Below are 22,129 nucleotides of genomic sequence, written 5' to 3'. Positions count from 1 at the left end.
AGGGGAATCTTTAATCAAAGAAGTACAGGAAATGGCGGAGCGGGAAATACACGACTGGGAAAAACTCAAGCTTAAATTAGTTCAACGTTGGGGAAAAATGCTTCCGCTTCTGCAGTACACAAGGAATGATTTGGACAAACTTATTTCAACCACGATGGCAAAGGGAATCAAAACCCAGAAGGAGTTCCAGGATTTCAGTATCCAGCTAGAAAACTTAGTAGCCTACTTAGTACGCTGTCGACACATGGTTAGCGCGGAAGAAATCAGGCACTCGGTTCTAAATTGCTTATCTTTTCCTATCCGGATCGCCGTAAACCGCGAACTCATAAGAGATAACCACATGGAAATGGCCTTGGATGGATCTCACATTCTTCCGCCGTATAACACTATCTTGGACTATATTAATAGAGAACTTAGGACTATGGCTATTTTAAACAACGAAAACATTCAGAAAGAAATTCAAACAATTCAGCCACCGGCGCAGAAAGCTCAACCAAAAGATAATGCTATGGATCAACTTACTAAAAGCCTCTCTAGCTGGAATGTACAAAAGCAGCCGTCTCCATTTGTGTCGTCAAGTCACGTTCCTTATAAACCCGCCCAACTAGACCGGTCCCCATCTAGCTATAAATGTAATTACTGTCACATGATTGGACATACCATCCACAGGTGCAATCAAGTTAACTTGGACGAAATCAACGGATTAGTAAAGAAGGAAGGAACCAATGTTATTTTACCAGACTGAACTCAAATACCTTATGATAGAACCAGGCCTTTTAAAACCGTAGTTGACACTTATCACCAAAGCAGAGGACAAACAGCGGGAGTTATCAATCTACCGCCAGGAACGCATACGGGAAAAAAGGAAGATAGCGCACCAGAAGTCCAGACCTCTTTTGGAAAGCTTGAGGAGGTTGAATATGCGGAGGAAGACACTTTCGACTGCGACATTGGAAAGAGAACCAGAAGTGGTGCAGAATATCCTGAAGGGTCAGACAATTCAAAAGCAAAAAAAGTCAGAAACACAAAGGAAGAGCTCATGGACGTCGACGACAAGAGGATCTTGGAGATTGCTCGACAGGATGATTATGACCCAGTTCCTCTTCCTGCATCTTCAAGAAAAGAAAACCCCGCACCAAAGAAGGTTAAAATCCTCACGCCTCAGGACTCTACCAGCGCGCCAACAAAGGAGAAACCTGCCCGCAAAACCTATGTGGAAAGACCATTAGCTACGCAGTTCCCCGACACGGAAGAGAAGTTGGTCTCACAAATGTTAAATGAGAAAATTCAACTCACCATTGGGGAAGTTTTTGCCATATCTAACGGCGCCGTGGATGCATTCAAAAAGAAGATTAGTCCTAAAAGAGTTCCTATAGATCAACCTAAGACAACCAACGCTGTCGACGTCAACTCTGAAGACAAAGAGGAGGAAGCGCAAGATAGCGGTCCAGCGCATTACGCTTGCCCCTTAGGATATGTTGCTGTCACCATTAATGGGAAGCAAATTCAGGCGCTCTTAGACAACGGTTCTCAAGTTAATCTTTTACCTAGGGATCTAGCGGGGAAAATGGGGCTTATAATTACTCAAAAACCTATGCAGCTGCGCGGTATTGGCGGACACAAGAGTGACATTCTGGGAATTGCGGAAAATGTACCGGTTAAAGTAGGAAATATTACGAAAGAAGTGCATTTCTGGGTCTCTTCTGCGGCGGTACAGCCTATACTAGGAAAACCATGGTTGATAGACGTCTCAGCTACTATTCAATTCAAGGACAGCGGTGTGGAATCCCTCTCAATAAATAAAAATGGTCAGACTTACCTGGTTCCAATTTTAAACCCATCAAACCAAAAATACGAGACCACTTTTCCTGTCAATTCAGCCGCAACCTCGAGTCATTTTTTAGCTTCTGGCACCTTCCAGAAGTAGGTGATTGGAAGGTGCCCAAATATAGTGTAGAAGAAAAGTTAGTGTTTGCGGCAAAATATAAATCAACGTCAAAAAAAATCAAGCCAGTAAATCAGTTCATGCCGCAGAACATAAACTCACCCTTATGTAGTCCTCCTTTATCTAGAGATCCTTATGTAACACCTTTAACTCCTCACCCGCCTAATTTTACCCCTACTTGGAAAATCACAGAAGACCGCCTTAAAGTCATTAATTTCGGTCCACCCGGGTGGCTCAAACCTGAAGAACTTAAATTATTCAAACATATCATTGTAATGCGGCAGGGAGGACTTGCTTTTCGGGAGGAAGAGAGAGGACTTCTCAAACACACTTACGGAAAACCTTACATCATTCCCGTCATCGCCCACGAACCTTGGCAGCAGCGACCTATTCCAATTCCTGCCGCAATCAAAGATCAATTCATAGAGTTAGTACGGGAGCGCATTTGAACAGGTCTTTACAAACAGTCTTATTCCTCTTATTCTAGTCCGGTCTTTTGCGTCAAAAAACAAGATGGAAGGCTCAGGATTGTCCACGACTTACAAAAACTTAATAAAGTAACAATTAAGGACTCTGGAATACCGCCTTCACCGGAAGAATTAATTGAATCTTTTACCGGGAGAGCTTGCTACGGTCTGGGAGATATAATGGGAGGCTACGATGAAAGAGAGTTATCATTAGAATCTAGGCCATTAACCACCTTTGAAACTCCTCTGGGACGATTTCAGCTTACCAGATTACCACAAGGAGCAACCAATTCTGTCGCCGTATACCAGGCGCAAATGATGTGGATTCTACAAGACGAAATTCCTCAAAATGTCGGTATATTCATTGATTATGGCGGTATAAAAGGTCCTGTTTCAGATTACAATCAAGAAACTTTGGCAGAAAACCCTGGCATCAGGAAATTTATCTGGGAGTACGCCGTCACTCTGGAGCGGATCTTATTTAGAATAGAAGAAGCTGGACTCACAATTTCCGGAAAGAAATTTGCCTGCTGCGTCCCCGCGTTGGATCTTGTGGGTCACGTTGTGTGCAGGGAGGGCAGAAAAATTTCGAAAAAACAGCTAAATAAAATTGAAACATGGCCGGTACCAAAAAATGCAACGGAAGTTTGAGGTTTTCTAGGAGTCTGCGTCTATGTCAGGATGTTTATTAAAGGACTTTCAGAGCTTGCCGCACCGCTTAGAAAATTGACCAGAAAAGACGCGGAATGGAACTGGAAAAAGGAGTGCCAGGATGCGTTTGATCTTTTGAAACGGATAGTAGGTTATGATATAACTCTAAAAAAATTGGACTACTCTGAAGGAGCAGGAAAAATAAAATTAGCGGTGGATTCTAGCTACATTGCGGCAGGAGCAGTACTCACTCAAGAAGATAACCAGAAAGACAGGCCAGTCTTATACGAATCCGTGGTTTTTTCGCCGGTGGAATCCAGATATTCTCAATCAAAACTGGAGCTCTGTGGCGTCGCAAAAATCCTAAAAAAATTACAAACTCAGCTTTGGGGCCAGCAATTCGACCTCTTAGTGGACGCTAAAAGCCTTATAGAAATGATTAACTCACCTGATCTTCCAAATGCTCCCATGACTCGTTGGGTGGCTTTTATTCAATTATTCTCTTATAATTTGGTTCACGTCCCTGGGAAAACTTTCACTATGCCCGACGAATTATCTAGAAGACCGCCAGACAATGATGAAGGAGAGCAGCCCAGTTTTGACGAAGATGAGAAATGGATTAAGCCTCACCCCGGTTTTGGCGTCAAAGAGGTTAACACTTTAAATTTGGGGGTGGAGTGCGGTCAATTTCAGCAAGAAGGAATTTGGGGCAAGCTTCAAGAATATTTGCTCACTCTAAATAGGCCAACAGATACCTCTGACGCGGATTGGAAAGTCATAAAGCTTAAATCTGCCGGCTTCATGGTCTCTGACGGCAAACTTAAAAAGAGAAATAAACCTTTCCCGCAACTAGTTATCAGCAATCCAAAATACCAAGAACACATTCTGGAGGCGCTTCACAAACAACTTGGCCATAGAGGAGTGGAAGAAACTTACAAACGGACTAAGCTTAGGTTTTGGTGGCCGCACATGAAAAGAAAAGTCAAGAGTTGGGTCCAGTCCTGCAACGCCTGTCAGAAGAGAAGCCCCTTGAAACCTTTGGAACATAAGCACGCAACAGGGAAATCTACCATTTTTGGGCGCGTCAGTATGGATACAGTACATATTAAAGCGGGAAAGTGGAAATACCTAGTGATTTCAAGAGATGATCTCTCTGGATGGGTCAAAGCTGTGGGATTGGAAACTCTTAAAGCTAAGAAGATTGCGCAGTGGTTTACGGACGAATGGATTTTCAGATATGGCGCACCTCACACAGTTGTAGTCGACGGCGGGGCGGAATTTGGGAAGGAACTTCAGGATTGCTTAAAGCAGAAAGGATCCATGGTAAAAGTCACTACGCCATATTATCCAGAAGCAAACGGGATGGTAGAAAGAGGTCATCAGCCCATCAAAGATACCTTGGTTAAACTGGCTGGGACGGACGGGAAGAAATGGCGCAGCTACTTATCTCTTGTCCTTTTTGCGGATAGAGTTTCTACAAAGAGAACCACTGGTTATACGCCTTATGAACTCATGTTTGGCCAACCGGCGGTTTTACCAATTGACCTTGAACTGGAAACTTTCTTAGGGACTGATTGGGAGTCAGTAAAATCAACCGCAGACCTCCTATTTGCCAGAGTTCGCCAACTGGAGAGGAGAGAATCAATTTTGCAAGAGGCTTACAAGAACATGAAGGACTCCAGGGAAAATTCTGCCGAATATTGGAATCAGAAGAAACCAGACAGAGGACCGCTTGCGCCGGGATCCCTAGTTCTTGTGTACAATAAATCTCTAGAAAGTCAGTGGGGAAAGCTCTTTGAAAACCGCTGGAATGGGCCGTACCGCATAAAATCACAAGAAAAAAGTGGCTCATATACTTTAGAAGAACTTGACGGTCAAGAACTCAAGCGCAGGTATGCGGCGCCTCATGTGAAGCTGTTCCATTCAAGAAAACTCTGATTTTATTCTGGCTTTGTTGCTTTTTTTGGGAAAGATTAAATTTTCTATGGCTATTCACATTTCAGACAGTTAGATCTATAAGGGCTTTCAAGATTTAAAAAAAAAAAAAAAAAAAAAAAAAAAAAAAAAAAAAAAGAAGTGGGGGACTGGTGTTGCCGATAGGAAGCATAAATTAGTAAAATAAAGGAGTAAATTTCAGTGAAAAATAAAAAAATTAGGGGCTTACTTAGTAGGCCATTTGAATCTCAAAGCTACCATTTATCAGCGCCTCAAGTTTGCGCTCAACATGGCGGAATTCCAGGACCACCGGACGACTGCCGCGGGCATGGCCATTTCGACGAGCTCTTCTAGTCGGTTGATTGTGTTGGAATTGCGTTCTGGCAACAAGGAGGCGGAGGCGTTGCCGAAAAACATGAAGTTGCGGGAGTTCAACAACCCGAGTGACATAGGAGGCTGCTACATGTGCTCCAGCGATGAAATCTTCGTCGTCGGAGTGGATTAAGATAGGATAATTTTGTGAACCAAGGGGATAATTATTTACTAAAGATAAGGGAGTATTGGTTTTGCCGTAACCGCTGCGCGCGTTTGTTTGGGAGTTTGGATCCCAGGCACCATCAATAGGCGATTCAGGAATAAAAGACATGGTAAACAGGAGATGAGGTGAAGTTTGTGTGTTGGCTTAGCAAGGACTGATAGTAATGAGGAACTTGGGGTGGATGTGGATTTTCGCCATCATCTCAATCCCCTTTATATAGCTTTGGGTGCTCTCCTTTTGCTCGGAAGAATCCGAGGACTTCAAACTTTCGTCTAGTTGGGAACAAGACCATCGGCTTAGATCTCTGCGACCACGCCGAACTACAAGCGTTTGTCTAGCCAGTAACATGATCTTTGGCCTACATCTCCGCGACCACGCCGACTTCGAGCTCTCAACGGGCCAGTAACAATAACGTCGGTATAAATTAAAGAAAGCAAGTTTCCGGCCTAGGCCGGTCCAAAATCAAATCAACAAATGTACAAGACAAGTTTCCGGCCTAGGCCGGTCCAAAAACGAAAACAACAAGCATAGCTTGCACAACTGGGACTGGAAATGATGCTTGAGGCGATAGCGGTAGCGCCATCCTCAGTTCAAAGGTGGCCTTGCTAACAACGCGGCGCACAATACCATCTAGAAGCTAGACCGGAGACGATTCGCGTGGTGCTTGTTGATTGAGGGGTTTGACCGACCGGCGCACACCCCAGTTTCTTTCCCTCCATCTCGCGAGAGCCTTCTTACCACGACCCACTTACATCCTGCCAACCTGTTCGGATTAGCATTTTTTTGTGAACATCTCAATACAACTCCTTCGAAATGAGTAACCATTTTAAAGTCCCTGCAAATCAGTCGGCTGAAACCTCCTTAGCACATTTCTGGCCCATCTATCTCTTTAATATTGCGCCGGGAACTTCCGCCGCAGACATCACAGAAGCGCTGAAAGAGCACGGATCTATAAGGGAATCTTTTACGCCACACGTCGGATCTGGGATAGAGCTATTTGCTTTGGTCGTGTTCACAAGTCGGGAGGGAGCTAATAAAGCTATTGGAGCTCTTGATGGCGCGAAAGCAGACGGATTGCTATTGGAGGCGCGAGCAACGACAAAGGAGGAGCCCCAAGGTCTGGAACTTCTAGCGCGGATGACATAAACAGCTCTGGAGACAAAACTAAGGATAGCTACGCCGCAAGGATCACACCAATTTGGGGGTGGCTTCTCCACCCATTTCCCCTAAAAATTCTTTTTACATTTTTCCTTTATTTCTTCATCTAGATATACCTCTTTGTCATCACATTATTTCCTGGAAATTTACAATAAAATCAAACAAGAAAAAACAGCATAAAATTCACTAAAGAAATATAAATCAACCAAATCTTATTTCTGCCTCACTTGTTCATAGCTTTTCTATTCTTCAAACTCAACTCAATTTTTTTACGCTAGAAGGAAAATCAAAACATACAAAAAACAAAATCTGCACAAAAACCAATCAAACTTGCCACGTCACAGTCTTCTTTTGCCTTGCCCTATTTTCTTTTCTCCTCTCTTTGTCATACCTCACTCAAGGTTGGATGATGGGGACATCATCTAATTTGGGGGTGGATGTGGTGAGCCTAATCAAAACCTTATTACATCACTCAGACACTCACCAGGAAGGAATCACCGCCAAACGCCCTCTAGAAATCACTCTGGTACCTGTAATCCACGCCCACAGACACTTCATAATAGCCTAGAATCATCTCTACAAGGCGCCTCAACTTCTCAGTATTCACTTTCATGGATGGCCCTCCACAATGGGTAATAAAATATGTACACAATCAGGTTCAAAGTGGGAGAAAGTCCACCATCAAACAGAGCCAGACTATTAGGAAGGACCCTGAGTGTTCACTAGAATTAACTCCTCTATATTCCAGCAAGGCGTAACTCTTTCTCAGATGCATGGCGGCTGATGCGCCATGGTTATTGTTTTCCTCTTATGTCATCCCAAGCCATGTAGTAGATGCCTTGTTGTTTTGTTGCCTTGTCACCTTGTTGGAGGCTTTTTGTACCCTGTTCCCATCTTTCTCTTTGTCTCAGAACCACCTGTTGTCCCCTCACTATAAATGTAGAGCCTTTTGGCCCATTCTGTTTGTCCCCCATCAGATTGTCACTTTGCATCCCTGGTCACAGAATAAGAATTACATAGCCTATTTTACCACATATTTTACAGTATATTTTCCCCCTTGATTTCGTCTAGAAAGCACTATTCTCAATACTTCATCAGCCACACTTTTCTTTAAGAGTCCATACTCTTATTCTTGTCCCATATTACTCTCCCAACCTGAGAGGCAGCTTTTCACGCACTCATCCCTCTCTAAGCTCTATTCCCCCAAAGAGTAGTTCCACACCGGTTCCGGTCTCTCCAATTGGTAAGGAAGAGAAGCCGGAATCTTATGTGAGGTAAGCTAGACTATATACAACATGCTGTGGTGCATACAATGCCGACTAATCACAGGCTCAAGATGGGGGAATGACAGATGAGTCACTACTGTACTCTAACACTCCCTTCCTTGTTTGTGACTTTTGCCCGGATTTGGTTGTTGAGGTTAAGCTTCTGAACTGCCTTTTCAATAAGATTAGTTCCCAGTTGTTTTGTGAAAATGTTGGCCACTTGATTATGAGTACTGGTCCAATTTATCTTGATGCCATACTGTCTTATGAAGTCTTTGATGAAGTAAAAATCTCTGGACAAGTACTTGGTCTTCTTCTTAGACGCATTATCCCCAGAAATTAAAATGGCTGCCTCATTGTTGCAATAGATCCCCATTGGCAGAGTGTGGTTCATGTTTATTAATAGGTTATTGATCTGAGCTAGTTGTTGAGATCCGTCTGATAACGCAATATATTCAGCAGCGCAAGTTGACAGCACAACCACAGTCTGGTGTTTTGCTCCCCAAGCAATTTAGTTGCCATTGTGTTTGACAATGTAACCTGAGGTGGACTGCTTGTGCTCCCCACCCCAGTTTGCATCAGAGCAGAGTTGCAATGAGCTCCCTCCGTTGTTGAAATCCAGCGTGTGATGTCTTGTCCTTTGGAGACAGCCTATAAGGATGTCAAGGGCCAGCCAGTGTTTTTCCAAAGGGTTTGAGCTGTACTGCGCTAGCAGGTTGACTGAGTAAGACAGATCAGGCCCTGTCCCCAAGCATAAGTACATCAGTGAACCAAGCGTAGAGCGGTATTCTGTCATCTTGATTGATTCCCCGTCATTAATTGCTACAGAGTGCTACGCCATTGATTCCCCGTCATTAATTGCTACAGAGTGCTACGCCTTGGGAAGATTGACTTCATTCACATTGATTCCTACAATTTTTTTGACTTTATTTGTCCATTTCACTTCCATCTCTGTTGACATTGCCACACTGGTTCTTCTAAGACCAAGTTTGAAGAAGCCATTGCAAAACTGTCATCCACATGTAGCCAGATCACTACAAAGCTTGCACCCTTCCAGCAGATGAAGAGAGAAGGTTCTAGCTTGTTCGCCACAAATCCAATCTTCTCCATCTGTCCCTTGAAGAATAGCCACCAGAAGTGCGCAGCCTGCTTGGTACCATACATGGCCTTCTTGAGCCTCATGACTTTACCTTTCCACTGCAGGAAAAGCTCCACCGGCGGTTGGACATGCACCTCCTCCTCCATGGGACTGTAGAGGTAGGCGCTGCTGATGTCAAAAGATGCCGTTGGGTAGCCATTCTTCCTAGCAATTGATATCAAGAGTCTCAGTGTATTCAGGGAGGCGGTTGGAGCGTAAGTTTTTTCCAGTCCTTTCCCAGTATCTGGTTGAACCCTTTTGCCATGTATCTTGCTTGAAACTTGGGAATATCTGGTCATTTTCCAGATCCGGGATCCCTCTCTCATTTACTGTCTCACAATCATTGCCACTTTCTCATGCTCACCCAGCACGTCTGGAGACTTCATTTCATTTTCAGTTGTAACAGTACAGAACAGCAGTGACAAAGGGAAAGAAAAATAAAAAAACACATGCTTCCGTTGGATTTAGAGGATCTCATCCTCCCTGTCATCTGCGAGTGAGTTAGACAGGCTTGCAAGGAATGCTGGAGAGGTGTGTAGGGCTCAGATTGAAGGACTATTGCCAAGGGGGTGGTACGTTTCAGGGATGGATGGTCTGTAAACCAAAGACCATTACTACTTACGTTGTCGCCAAATGAATCACCTGCATCAGCTGATTCATAACTCGCTTCAGACAACGTTTGGTATCCTTGGAAGTCGGCGTGAGATGCGGAAGCTTGTAAATCGTGCAGATCTGGGTATGCAAGGATGGAGAGGGGAGGGGGGGAGGAATGGGGACCATGTGGATTTGTCAGCTGAGGAACCAGAGCTCTGGGGGGAGTTGTGTATCTCAATTTGCTTACCAGCTGATTCCATTACTATGGTAGAAGGTGATAGACAAGGCTCAAAATGAAGGTTTGCTGCCAGGGCAGTTGTAGAGTCTGAGCCTGAGGTGTCGTCCTCAGCCCTTGGGAGTGACAGGGAAAAGTAAACGTCCTGCTCAGCAGCGATTAGCAGCTCCAATGAAGCTTCTGTGAGCTGAGGAAGAGCCAGGGCGGTCAAAGTGTCTGGGGTGTTGTCCTTGGCCTTTGGGAGTGGTGGGAAGACGGGTTGTCCTCCTCAACAATGGCTGGGAGTTCCGAGACAGCCCCTGGAAGCTGAGGAAGGGCTGGGGGGTTGTCCTCAACCTTTGGGAGTGGCGGGGAAGACAGGGTGTGCTCTTCAACGGCGGTTGAGAGCTCCAAGACGGCCCCTGGAAGCTGAGGGAGGGCAGGAGCGCCGTTGTCGGCCTTCGGGAATGGCGGGGAAGACAAGGCTTCCTCCTTGTCAACGGTTGGGAGGTCTGGAACAGCCCCCAGAAGCTGAGGAAGGGCTGGGGGGTTGTCCTTGGCCTTTGAGAGCGGCAGGGAGGAGGGGGTGTCCCCCTTGTTGGCGGTTGGGAGCACTGAGGCAGCTTCAGGGAGCTGAGGAGGGGCTGGGGCGTTGTCCTCGGCCTTTGGGAGTGGCGGGGAAGACGGGACGTGCTCTTTGACAGTGGTGGGGAGCTCCAAGACAGTCGCTGGAAGCTGAAGGAGGGCTGAGGTATCGTCCTCGGCCTTTGGGAGTGGCGGGGAAGACAGGGCGTGCTGTTTGACAGCGGTTAGGACCTCCGAGATGGCCCCTAGAAGCTGAGGGAGGGCTGGGGTGTTGTCCTTGACCTTCAGGAGTGGCAGGGAAGACGGGGCGTGCTCTTTGGCGGTGGGGGCTGGGGCGTTGTCCTTGGCCTTCAGGAGTGGCAGGGAAGACGGGACGTGCTGTTCGACAGCGGTTAGGAGCTCCGAGACAGCCCCTGGAAGCTGAGGGAGGGCTGGGGTGTTGTCCTCGGCCTTTGGGAGTGGCGGGGAAGACGGGGGGTGCTGTTTGACGGCGGTTGGGAGCTCCGAGACAGTCCCTGGAAGCTGAGGGAGGGCTGGGGCGTCATCCTTGACCTTCAGGAGTGGCGGGGCAGACGGGGCGTGCTCTTTGGCGGTGGTTGGGAGCTCCGAGACAGCCCCTGGAAGCTGAGGAGGGGGTGGGGCGCCGTCCTTGGCCTTTGGGAGTGGCAGGGAAGACAGGGTGTGCTGTTCAACGGCGGTTAGGAGCTGTGAGACAGCCCCTGGAAGCTGAGGGAAGGCTGAGGTGTCGTCCTCGACCTTCAGGAGTGGCGGGGAAGACGGGGCGTGCACTTTGACGGTGGTTGGGAGCTCCAAGACAGTCCCTGGAAGCTGAGGGAGGGCTGGAGCGCCGTTGTTGGCCTTTGGGAATGGTGGGGAAGGCAAGGCTTCCTCCTTGTTGATGGTTTGGAGCTCTGAGACAGCCCCTGGAAGCTGAGGAGGGGCTGAGGGGTTGTCCTCTGCCTTTGGGAGTGGCGGGGAAGACAAGTCTTGCTCCTCGTCAACGCTTGGGAGCTTTGAGCCAGCTTGTGGGAGCTGAGAAGCGGCAGGGGCGGTCTCAAGGGCTGGGGTGTTCTCCTCACCCTTGGTGGAAGGTCTGTCCCAGACGCTGGGCTTGCCAGTTTTGAAAGCTTCAGTTTTCTCTGGCATAGAGCACCTGACTACGTTCAGGAAGACTGATAGTCAGCTTAGTGAAAGATGCCACACAGAAGCCGGATAGGCACTAAACTTGCTTAAAATCAACCGGCCAAGTGTACGTGTCATCCCAAAATTCAAAATTAGCGGATCTGAAGTGGGTTGTTGGGGACGCTGGTGGGAGTTGACTCTCTGGTTGTTGTTGGAGTGACGTGATGCTTGTCAGAGGCACAAATGGCGGGGGGGGCAACTGAAGTCGCAACTTTGCCGCTTCAATATTCTTGTCAAGCCATTGGAAGATATCGTCGATGGTGCGCGGCCCGGGTTCTTCAATAGGATCCTCAATGGGGGCCTTGTGATAATCAGTGTCCACTTCCATGGGCACAATGGCTTTGCTAACGGTGCTGTTGCGCTTAGACTTGCACAGCTGATTGTCCTGGACTTTGAGACTATTGTTCTTCTGTGGCAATAGGGATACGCTTTTCACTGGTAAGATCAAGTGCGGAAGGTGGATGTTACACATTTCCAACGGCGCATTCAAGTAGATTTCCAAGGAAATATGATTCATACTACAGTTGGCATTCAAGGGCAAAATGGGAACGTTAACCGCGTCCAACGGCACATCCATGTAGATGGCCGGGGCAGTATCATTCACACTGGAATTTGTGTTTTCCGGCAATGACTTTGAGAAATTGATGGTTGTTAAAATCTGCATGTTGTCAGATTGGAAGAGGTTGGGTTTTATCGCAAGATGCGCTGCGTCAGAGGGAATTTTGCTGGATATGATATCAATTAGGATCGGACTGATTCTGCCGGAGGATTTCTTGGATGGTGATGCAACCGGTGATTGATCTTGAAGCTTGGACGGGGTTAGTGGTTCAGATTTTCTGCGTCCCACTGGTGAATCAATGATGGAAACGTTCTTTGAGGTTGTTGCTGGCGGGTGTGGCATGGAGCAAGACGCCGCAGGAACTTCATCCTGTTGCGAGGTAGAGAAGATGAGCGTCATTCCTGGATGCCACAAATGTGGTGATTTTTTCACTTCCCGTTGGGGCTCACCGGGTGGTTGCTTAGCCGGTTTGTGCCGGGTTACGGGCTTTGCCGGTTTGGGAGCTGGGCATTTTGTTGGAGTTGGGTTTGAAGCCGGACTGACATCAACAGATTTACCTTTTTCTGGAGCCTTGAAACGCCCACTGGAGCGCGCGTGTGTGGACCACGGGTACTGCCTGGCACTGGAGTACTGATGGTGTCGCCTTTTTCTGGAGTCTCGAAACGCGCACCGGAGCGCGTTCATGGGCCACAGGTACTGCCTGAACCTGGAGTACTGATGGTTTCATCACAGTAACACAAGGGACTCCCGCTGGTTAGCTCTTGCGCAGGGGGGCTTGAAGTCGGGACGCGACCACCAGTGCGGGTATCCTTTGCCGATTTGATGTCCTCATCTTTAGATCCACTCTCAGAGTCAGATGTGGCGCGATCAGAGATGGCCGTCAGCTCAGAGCCATAGTCCAAGTCTTGTTCTGGGCATTGTTTTAGTACGGTTAATGTCCGGTCAGCTATAGATTCAAACCAGTGGATCAAAAAATACGTACCCTGCAATTGCTCTGTAGCAAATTTCCTAAGCTCATCAATCTTCAGTTTGCAAGGGGCCTCAATCGGGTTTTCAAGGTTACACAGCATTTGCTTTATTTGGGCAATAGTCTTGCCAACGAGACGGGGGTCATAGGGAAATCTGCCAGGATTGGGTGACACTGGCGTACATTCCAGGCAATTAGCAACGCGGAATTAGCAGGTCATGGTAAAAGGCGCACCAGCTTGCAAACGTCAAGTGGCCAGCTCTCTGATTTTGTCAATCTTGATCTTTTGAGGTATATCAATCGTGCCGTCCAGTCGCTTGAGGAAACTGACAATGTCCCTAGTGGTCATTCCAACCAGTCAAGAGTCATATGGCCCACTGCGTGAAGGAGTCATTGTATAATTAATAATATGAAGGCCTGGCTGGTTCTAGAGGGGTTATGAAGTGCTGTCAGTGTATGCTGGGGTAGGAAGAGCGGAGCTGGAACAGGATTCAATCACATTGAGAGTTGATGGATGCAATACACTGAGTCTGAGAGACCCCCCCCGGGCATGCCGGGATAGTTGAGCCACAGAGAGAGATTTTGGCCTCATATAATAATACCGGATACCGGAGTAGACCAGATCAACTGCACTGAGGAACTTCAAATCATCAGCAAGACCTCCACATCAAACTCTGTACATATTTATAAGTTGAAGTTGATAGACAATAGATGACATTAGGTTCGGACAATAGATAATATACTGGTTTCTTGGTTTCACGGTAGCTGATAGATCAACACAAGCTTCTGCAAGGATTATGTCAGTGACGGCAGATGGTGCGTTGTACATATGTATTTTGCCAGACCTTCAACGGTTTTTCCTGAAAGCTTGCTTATAACTGACCAGGAAACTGTTCTCCATGACGGCCTGCAGCAGAGAAAGAGGAATGGCCAGGTGAGTATTCCGGAATTTTCTTCATCCACAAATCAGATCCTTATGACTGATTTTATCCATCTATCTTACACAAAGACCCCAAGAAGTTATTAGTTCTGGGCTTGAAGAAGCACCTCAAGAGCCGGGGCATACCTTTTGATTCAAAAGCTTGTCACAGTAAATTGGTTCAAATCTACAAGGACAACAGACCACTTTCCCTGCGTGGTAATCCAAGCACCACTACCAAAGGCCGCGGAAAAAGATTATTTGTGCCTGATCAGGCACAGGACAACCCACCGGCCCAGACAACTAAGCGTCCACGTAGAGGCCAGCTGGCAAGTAGTCAAGCGGAATCTCCAGCGGACCCACCGCCTAGAGGCAAGCGCGTAATCAAGCAGCCTACACACCCAACGGAGCCCCAGGCAGAGGTAGTTTCAAAGTCTAACGCGCAGCCTGGCACAAGCACCAATGGCCTACTGGAATCCCACAACGCCCCCTCTTGCCCAAAGCAACAGGCTGAATCCAGCCTGCCTCATGCAGATGTGCCAGAGGTTTTGCCTCAACCGGATCCTATACCACCTGTAGTCTCAAAGACCAACACAGTGCTGGGCAAAATTATCAATGGGCAACCAGATATCCACCAGCGGACAGAATCTAGCCTTATTTCAAACGGTTTACCTTGGTCCAATCATATATCACCCATGATCTTGCAGACCAACGCACAGCCCGGCACAAGTGCCACTGGCCAACCAGAACCCAAAAGCACCCCCCCTTGCCCCAAGCAACGGGCTGAATCCAGCGCAAACGGTTTGCCTCTACCGGATTCTGTACTGCCCGTGGTTTCAGAGACCAACCACCAGGAAAAAAAAATAGTCACTTGATGACAAGTGACATCATGCCAGCTCCAGCGGGCTACCCACCATCTACCCACCATCTACCCATCATCTACCCACCATCTACCCATCATCTACCCACCATCTACCCACCATCTAACCACTTTCAGAATTTCCACAGGAGATCCTCAGTTTTCACTGGGCACCGCTGATCCCCATTTCTGGTCAGCTGATACTCAGCTTTAGCTCCAAGCTTATGCTCAGCTTTGTTGCCCAGCTCATGCTCAGCTATGTTGCCCAGATCAGAACCAGTCCTGGCCCAGCTGCGTTTCAGCTTTATTCCACTCATGGCTCATCTTAGACTCATACTAGGACTATCATTGGCCCAGCCAATGCTCAGCTTGACCAGTATTGGCTCAGCTGATTTTCAGCTTTGGATAAATCTTGGCCCAGCCAATGCTCAGATTCTGAGTCTGACCACTCCTGTAACAGCTTATGCTCATCTGTGGACCAGCCTTGGCTCAGCTGATGCTCAGCTGTGGACCAACCTTGGCTAAGACAATGCTCAGCTGTGGACCAGCCTTGTCTCAGCTGATGCTCAGCTGTGGACCAGCCTTGGCTCAGCTGATGCTCAGCTGTGGACCAGCCTTGGATCAGCTGATGCTCAGCTGTGGACCAGCCTTGGCTCAGCTGATGCTCAGCTGTGGAACAGCCTTGGCTCAGGTGATATTAATCTTTTGAATAGTCTCAAAACATCTGATACTCAGCTTCAGAACAGCCTTGGCTCAGCCAATGCTCAGCTTTGTACCAGCATTGGCTCAGCTGATGCTCAGCTTTTGAAAAGTTTTGGCCCAGCTGGTATTAATCTTTGGAACATTATTGTCCCAGCTGATCCTAAGCTCTGCACAAGCCTTTTCCAAGATGATGCTCAGCTTGGACCATTGTTGGCTAAGCTGATGCTCAGATTTGGAATATACTTGGTCCAGCTGACACTTGAATTTGTATCAGGCTTGGAATATCCAATGCTCAGCTGTGGCCCAGGCTCAGCCAATGCTCAGCTTTGGCCCAGGCTCAGTCAATGCCTACTGCTCAGCTTATGATGAGCATCAGCTGTTCCTGGGAAAAAATTAGGATCAGCTGACTGTGCCACATTGAGTGCTCTGGTGCAGTCCTGCAAGCTCTACAAGTGCTGGTGGAGCAGACTTGGAGCAGCGCTGGAGTAGCTCTGGAGCAGAAACCAAAGCTGCATCATGTCACTTGCCATCAAGTGACTATTTTTTTTTCCTGGTGAACACGCAGTCGGGCGCGTCCACCAATGGTCAACCTGAATCACACAGCAAGCCCACTTCATCAAAGCAACGGGCTGAGTCCAGCTTGAAGATGCTTCAAATGGTTTGCCTCAGCCAAATCCCTTTTCAAGGCCCCAAGTTGAATCTAGCCTTCCTCATGAGGATGAGTTAGCCAATTTTCCTCAGTCACATATATCCTCAGAAACCCCTCAGCTGGTAAGTGGTAACTTGATTCATTCCTTGCCAAAATTGACTGACAATGGATGTTGAAATCCACATACAGGACCCTGCTTATCCTTTGAAACGCCCACGCAGCTATCCAACACCAATGTTGGACCCTATCCGCCGGCGACCCGTGTGGATTGTTGAGCGGCATTTGGCCACGCTTGGTAAGCTTAATTCTGGAGAGGTTCAGGATCACACAAGCCCCGGGACTATGGATAATGGGGCAAATGATAGTGAAGTGTCTTTGGGCCATGTTGCTCACGATTCTGTACTTCCTGAGACAGCGTATAATGGTAGAAACAGCAATTGAGCGTGCCTCAGCGTTGACTTGATAAATCTTTCCAATTCTGCAGAGGTACCTCAACCGCTTGCGTTGTTGCAATACAACAATTCAAGCATTCACCCCAACTCCCCTAGTACAAAAGATCACAATGGGGGTGTTGACCCATGCCCCAATTCCACTCAGGTACCTGCTCAGGGTCATAGTACACAATCCTATGACTTTGGCTCTCCAGCTGCACGATCCCCCTTTCAAGAAACTGCTTTGGAACCAGCTGATCTGGCGAGTTCTAGATCAAAGATCCAACCTGCTCATGGAGAACAATGGGGAAGCAGTTCAGAGGATACTTTGATTCCAGTGAATGGCCTATCCAACAAACAGACAAGTGTGCCGCAGTTGCTCCCATCAGTACTTAACTACCATCCCATCAAGTGCCCAACCCCGGTCAGCACCTCTCTCAATCCTATTCCCTTCAACCAGGAATTACCGTCATTCGAGTACAACCAGGAAGAAATACAAGCTCCGGATCTGCTGATTGACTTAGACAGCTTTGCTTCAGTAGAAGTAACGGAAGACCAATTGTCCTCAAGGGTTCCTGCTCACTGCAAGAAAAACTCTAGAAACTGCTTGCAGTTGAGATGCAGAAAGCTTCAATTAAGCTTCAGCTCAAGCTGGAGTCAAGCACCCAAATTCTGTGCTGGTGCACCTTGAGTGTGCACCTTGTTCAGCATCTCAATGTTGAACATGCTGTAGTTCTCATGCAGTAGGCTGAGGCAAATGAGCATCCCCCTGAGCACCCTTTTATTTTCTTTCATTAAACACTCCATGTACCATTGAATCCAGCCAGAATAACATAAAAAGGGTATGTACACATGAAAGGGATATGTACAGATGAAAGAAATATGTACGCATGAGAGGGGAATGTGAGGAGGTGTATTAACACATAAAAGGGATATGTACACATGATGAAAGGAGTATGTATGCATGAAAGGGGTATTTATGCATGAAAGGGGTTTGTGCAGAAGAGGTATTTGCACATGAAAGGGATATGTAAACATCAAAAGGGTATGTAAGCCTGAATCATAAAAGGGGTATTAAAAGGGATCTAAAAAACTCAAAGGAGACATGTAAACATGAAAGGGTCATGAACACATGATGAAAGGGGTATGTAAACATTTTGAAAGGGATAAATGCACATGAAAGGGATATACACACATGAAAGGGGTATGTGCACATAAAGGGCTATGTACACATTATGAAAGGGGTGAATGCATACAAAGGAATATATGCACATGAAAGGGGTATGTACACATGAAAGGGGTATGTACACATGAAAGGGGAATTTGCACAGGTATCAACTCCTGTACTTAGTTTTTTGTACCTTAGACTCACTCTTGCATAAATTAGACAATGTGCATGGGATCAACCAGTGCTTGATTCTTGCATGAAGCACAGCTTGCCTTGAGCTCTTGCATCTCAACTGCAAGCAGTTTCTAGAGTTTTTCTTGCAGTGACTGCTATTCACAGGGACCTTGCAGGCTTGATGCCGGAGAGCTTTGACAGTCCTCAACTACTATTACACGGGTCAACAGATCCTCCAACCTTTGAAGCTGCTATGGCCTCAAACCCACGGTCAGGCAGCTTGAATACCATTGCAAGCAAGCTTTTTCACCACCAACCACACCATAACGCCGCCAGCCAGAGCTTACCGGACCCACCGCGGCTGCTGCCGAGTGTCACACCTAGCGGTGATGCTTCCCCGCAGCTGCCTGCCAGCTTAGAAACTGCAAAAAAGTCCTCTTGACACCAATGGGACCATAACACGGCCAACCTGAGCTTACAGGACCCACCCTCGCTTCCGCCGAGTGCCACTCCAAGGGGCAATGCTTCCCAGCAGCTGCCTGCCGGCCCAGAGGCTGTCAACAAGCCCGCTCAACACCCACCAGACTAAAACACGGCCGATCAGAGCTTAGCGGACCCACCGCCGCTGCCGCCAAGTGCCACTCCAAGGGGCAATGCTTCCCAGCAGCTGCCTGCCAGCCCAGAGGCTGTCAACAAGCCCGCTTGACACCCACTGGACTACAAGAGTGTCACACCTAGCGGTGATGCTTCCCCACAGCTGCCTGCCAGCTTAGAAACTGCAAACAAATCCGCTCAACACCAACAGGACCATAACACGGCCAACCAAAGCTTACAGGACCCACCCTTGCTGCCGCCCAGTGCCACTCCAAGGGGCAATGCTTCCCAGCAGCTGCCTGCCGGCCCAGAGGCTTTCAACAAGCCCGCTCAACACCCACCGGACTACAACACGGCCAATCAGAGCTTAGCAGACCCACCGCCGCTGCCGCTGAGTGCCACTCCGAGGGGCAATGCTTCCCAGCAGCTGCCTGCCGGCCCAGAGGCTGTCAACAAGCCCGCTCGACACCCACCGGACTACAACACGGCCAATCAGAGCTTAGCGGACCCACCGCCGCTGCCGCCGAGTGCCACTCCCAGGGGCGTTGCTTCCCAGCAGCTGCCTGCCGGCCCAGAGGCTGTCAACAAGCCCGCTCAACACCAACCGGACCATAAGACAGCCAATCAGAGCTTAGCGGATCCACCGCCGCTGCCGCCGAGTGCCACTCTGAGGAGCAATGCTTTCCAGCAGCTGCCTGCCGGACCAGAGGCTGTCAACAAGCCCGCTCAACACCAACTGGACTACAACACGGGAGATCAGAGCTTACTGGACCCACCGCCGCTGCCGCCAAGTGTGGCTCCTAGCGGTGATGCTTTCCAGGAGCTGCCTGCCAGCTTGGAAGCTGCAAACAAGCCCGCTGATCACCACCAAGCGGACTGTAACATTGCCAATCAGAACTTACCGGACCCACTGCTGCAGGTATTGCCTAGTTGCGACATTGGAATTCCTTCTTCACATCTGGGCAAGCACCCGCCAACAGCGTCAACAGAAAGCCCGTGTGAGTTTCACAAATTGTATACTTTTTTGAAGAATCTTTCACCATCCTAACCCCCTTGTGCCATCTTACATACCAGGTGAAGAGGACTTGCATCGGAGACGCAAGCGTTTAAAGGAGGTCTATAAGGAAAATCACAACTCTGCAACCCCATCTGATCGAACCCAAAAAACGAGAAGACACATTGTTATCACAAAATCATCAGATGAGGAAGATGGTCACAACTTTTGCCCAGAAATTGGTAGCCAGCCAGGCTTTGCAAACAAAGATCAGGCAGATTCCCCTCAACTTGATTCCACCTTGCCCCCTACACCTCCGCTCGCTGCCCCCCAGCCCACGACGTCTCAGCCTGCTGCCCCTGATCAGTCTGCTACACCTCAGCTTGTCGCGCTTTGACCCCCTCCCCCCACCCCCCCCCAATACCCACAGCGACAATGGCACACAGATCCAAAGAAACTTACTATTGCAAAGATCAAGGAGGTACTGACCGAATTTGCAATCAAACCTCGCTCGAGTGACAAGAAGGAAAACTACGTAAAGCATTACAAAACCTTGGCTAAACAGCAAGAGGGTGTGTGGGCTAAATACCTGGAAGAAAAGGAATTGTGGGCAAAACACTTGGGACCGTCATGCAAGAGGCATCAAGCAAACAAGGAGACGCAGAAGACTCCCCAGCTTGATCAAGAAATACCGGTAAACGTTCCCGTCACCCAATCCAAAACAGCAAAAGGTAAACAGCAAGCGGATGATCCTGCCCATGTAGGTGGCTCCTAGAGCGTTCAAAGTGTTGAAGTGCTAGAGCCCCCGAATCTTTGCAACAAAGATTCAGTAGAACCAGTTCTGGAGATCCCCGATCTGATGAACCTATCACCGGCGGTTAATCCACCATGCCACTTACCCTCCCACAAGCAGCCGGAACCATCAACCGCCCAACAGTTCAAAACCCTGTTTCCTACGCAACGGCTAATCCAATGGGCTGCAACCGTGGATGACGCAATGCACCAAATGGATGTAGATGATCCCCCCATTCACACCAACGAACCCAATGATCCTGCTGTACCGGGGAATTTATTAGATATTCCTAAGTCATTACTACAATCTATGCAAACCATAGCGACTGGTGTCTCATCACTCCAAGCCACACCTGCCTCGGATCCGACTCATTTGGGTGCTGCCTCCCGTTTGCGCCCCTCCTCCCGAGCTGTGCCATCAGACCAGGAAGAAGAAATTCATGAAACCCCCAGTGCAAGGCCCCGTGGCCGCAGGGCGACCCCAAGACCTGCACCCTCTGGACCCATACCACAAGGTGGACCCATCCCGGTATGCTTTGTTTAGCCTAGTGGGGATGATACCGTATTACTGATCTATTTTTCCTATATTAGGATGCAATAGGGCAACACTGTGCCACCCTCCTTGGGCGCGGTCTGCAAGATCTACTCCCACCTCCTGCAACTGCTGCAGAACGGAGATCCTGGATTTACACGCTAGAGCCGCAATCCAACGGACACGCGTCTGACACCAATAGCAACAGCAGCGTCACTCGTGACAGTAGCGGAGAAAATGACAGTGCCGGCGAAGACGGTGAGGAGGATCACATGGAATTAGACGTTGAGTATCAAAGTGGTTGGCCGCGCAACCCAAAAGCTTCCCAAGAGACCCTCCAAATCATGCAATGCATGATGCGGCAAGCAGGGGTTCAATCTTTCCGGCCAGATCTTGGTTCGCCGACAAGCACGGCCGCCAACACATTCCTGTGGGACCTTGCCGTTTGGATCTTCATGACATTGGTGGATGCTGGCAAATACAAGGACGTTACGCGGGAGACATGTAGTGAAGAGTTGGCTGCCACAATGATACATAATCATGCTACCAATAGTCTGATTAAAAGGTCAGGATTTCAAATTCTTCAGTGTAGCTGGTGTTGGTAACTAACATGGATGATCTTAGGTATTGGGAACAAAATAAGATGACACCTGAGCAGAGAGCATTACGCAACAAGGCCCACCAACGAACTACCCGTTGGTCAAGGGTAAAGCATTTTTTGAAACCCTTTTTTACAGCTTGCATGGTAGCTGATATCTCCCGGCTCTTTTGATAATATGTACATAGCTTTGCGAGTGGCGCATCTCCACACTTCTGTCCGAGCTGTCTCTCGCCCAACTCTTGCCAATTGTGGAAAGCTGCTGCAGTGAAGACAAGACCAACGACGAGGCACCCAAGCCGCCGAATGCACAACAAAAATCTTGTGTCACGCTCACAATGCCATGGCGCCACTCACAAGTCACTTGTCTCATGATGAAGCTCGATCAAATAAGAAGCAATTGCTGGGACAAGCACAGCAATGCACCCCCAAAGCGTACACGCAGGTAATCAGCAAACCCAAATCAAAGTACAGTCTCAGCCCCGCATGGGTTACCAATAGGAACGTACGACCAAGACT

At 48.2% G+C, this 22,129-nt stretch overlaps 2 protein-coding genes across 2 annotated transcripts; one reads left to right on the top strand and one right to left on the bottom strand.

The window, feature by feature from the left end:
• Positions 1 to 9,598: 9,598 nt before the first annotated feature.
• On the bottom strand, positions 9,599 to 13,301 carry PtA15_2A298 (uncharacterized protein; the record flags this gene model as incomplete). The annotated part of the gene is made up of 7 exons (XM_053166304.1): positions 9,599 to 9,652; positions 9,720 to 9,829; positions 9,939 to 10,113; positions 10,200 to 11,643; positions 11,744 to 12,734; positions 12,938 to 13,141; positions 13,214 to 13,301. 7 exons carry the CDS (start codon positions 13,299 to 13,301, stop codon positions 9,599 to 9,601), a joined length of 3,066 nt encoding a protein of 1,021 aa, XP_053017540.1.
• Positions 13,302 to 13,995: 694 nt separating this feature from the next.
• On the top strand, positions 13,996 to 21,659 carry PtA15_2A297 (uncharacterized protein; the record flags this gene model as incomplete). The annotated part of the gene is made up of 12 exons (XM_053166303.1): positions 13,996 to 14,014; positions 14,112 to 14,132; positions 14,208 to 14,918; positions 16,436 to 16,449; positions 16,517 to 16,622; positions 18,582 to 18,735; positions 18,827 to 19,692; positions 19,769 to 19,809; positions 20,119 to 20,419; positions 20,513 to 21,009; positions 21,072 to 21,564; positions 21,637 to 21,659. 12 exons carry the CDS (start codon positions 13,996 to 13,998, stop codon positions 21,657 to 21,659), a joined length of 3,246 nt encoding a protein of 1,081 aa, XP_053017539.1.
• Between the last annotated feature and the right edge of the window lie 470 nt (positions 21,660 to 22,129).

Source organism: Puccinia triticina, chromosome 2A (assembly GCF_026914185.1).
Source record: "Puccinia triticina chromosome 2A, complete sequence".
NCBI classification, from domain to species: domain Eukaryota; kingdom Fungi; phylum Basidiomycota; class Pucciniomycetes; order Pucciniales; family Pucciniaceae; genus Puccinia; species Puccinia triticina.
Note: the sequence above shows the minus strand (reverse complement) of the source record. Positions and strands in the feature narration are given on the sequence as shown.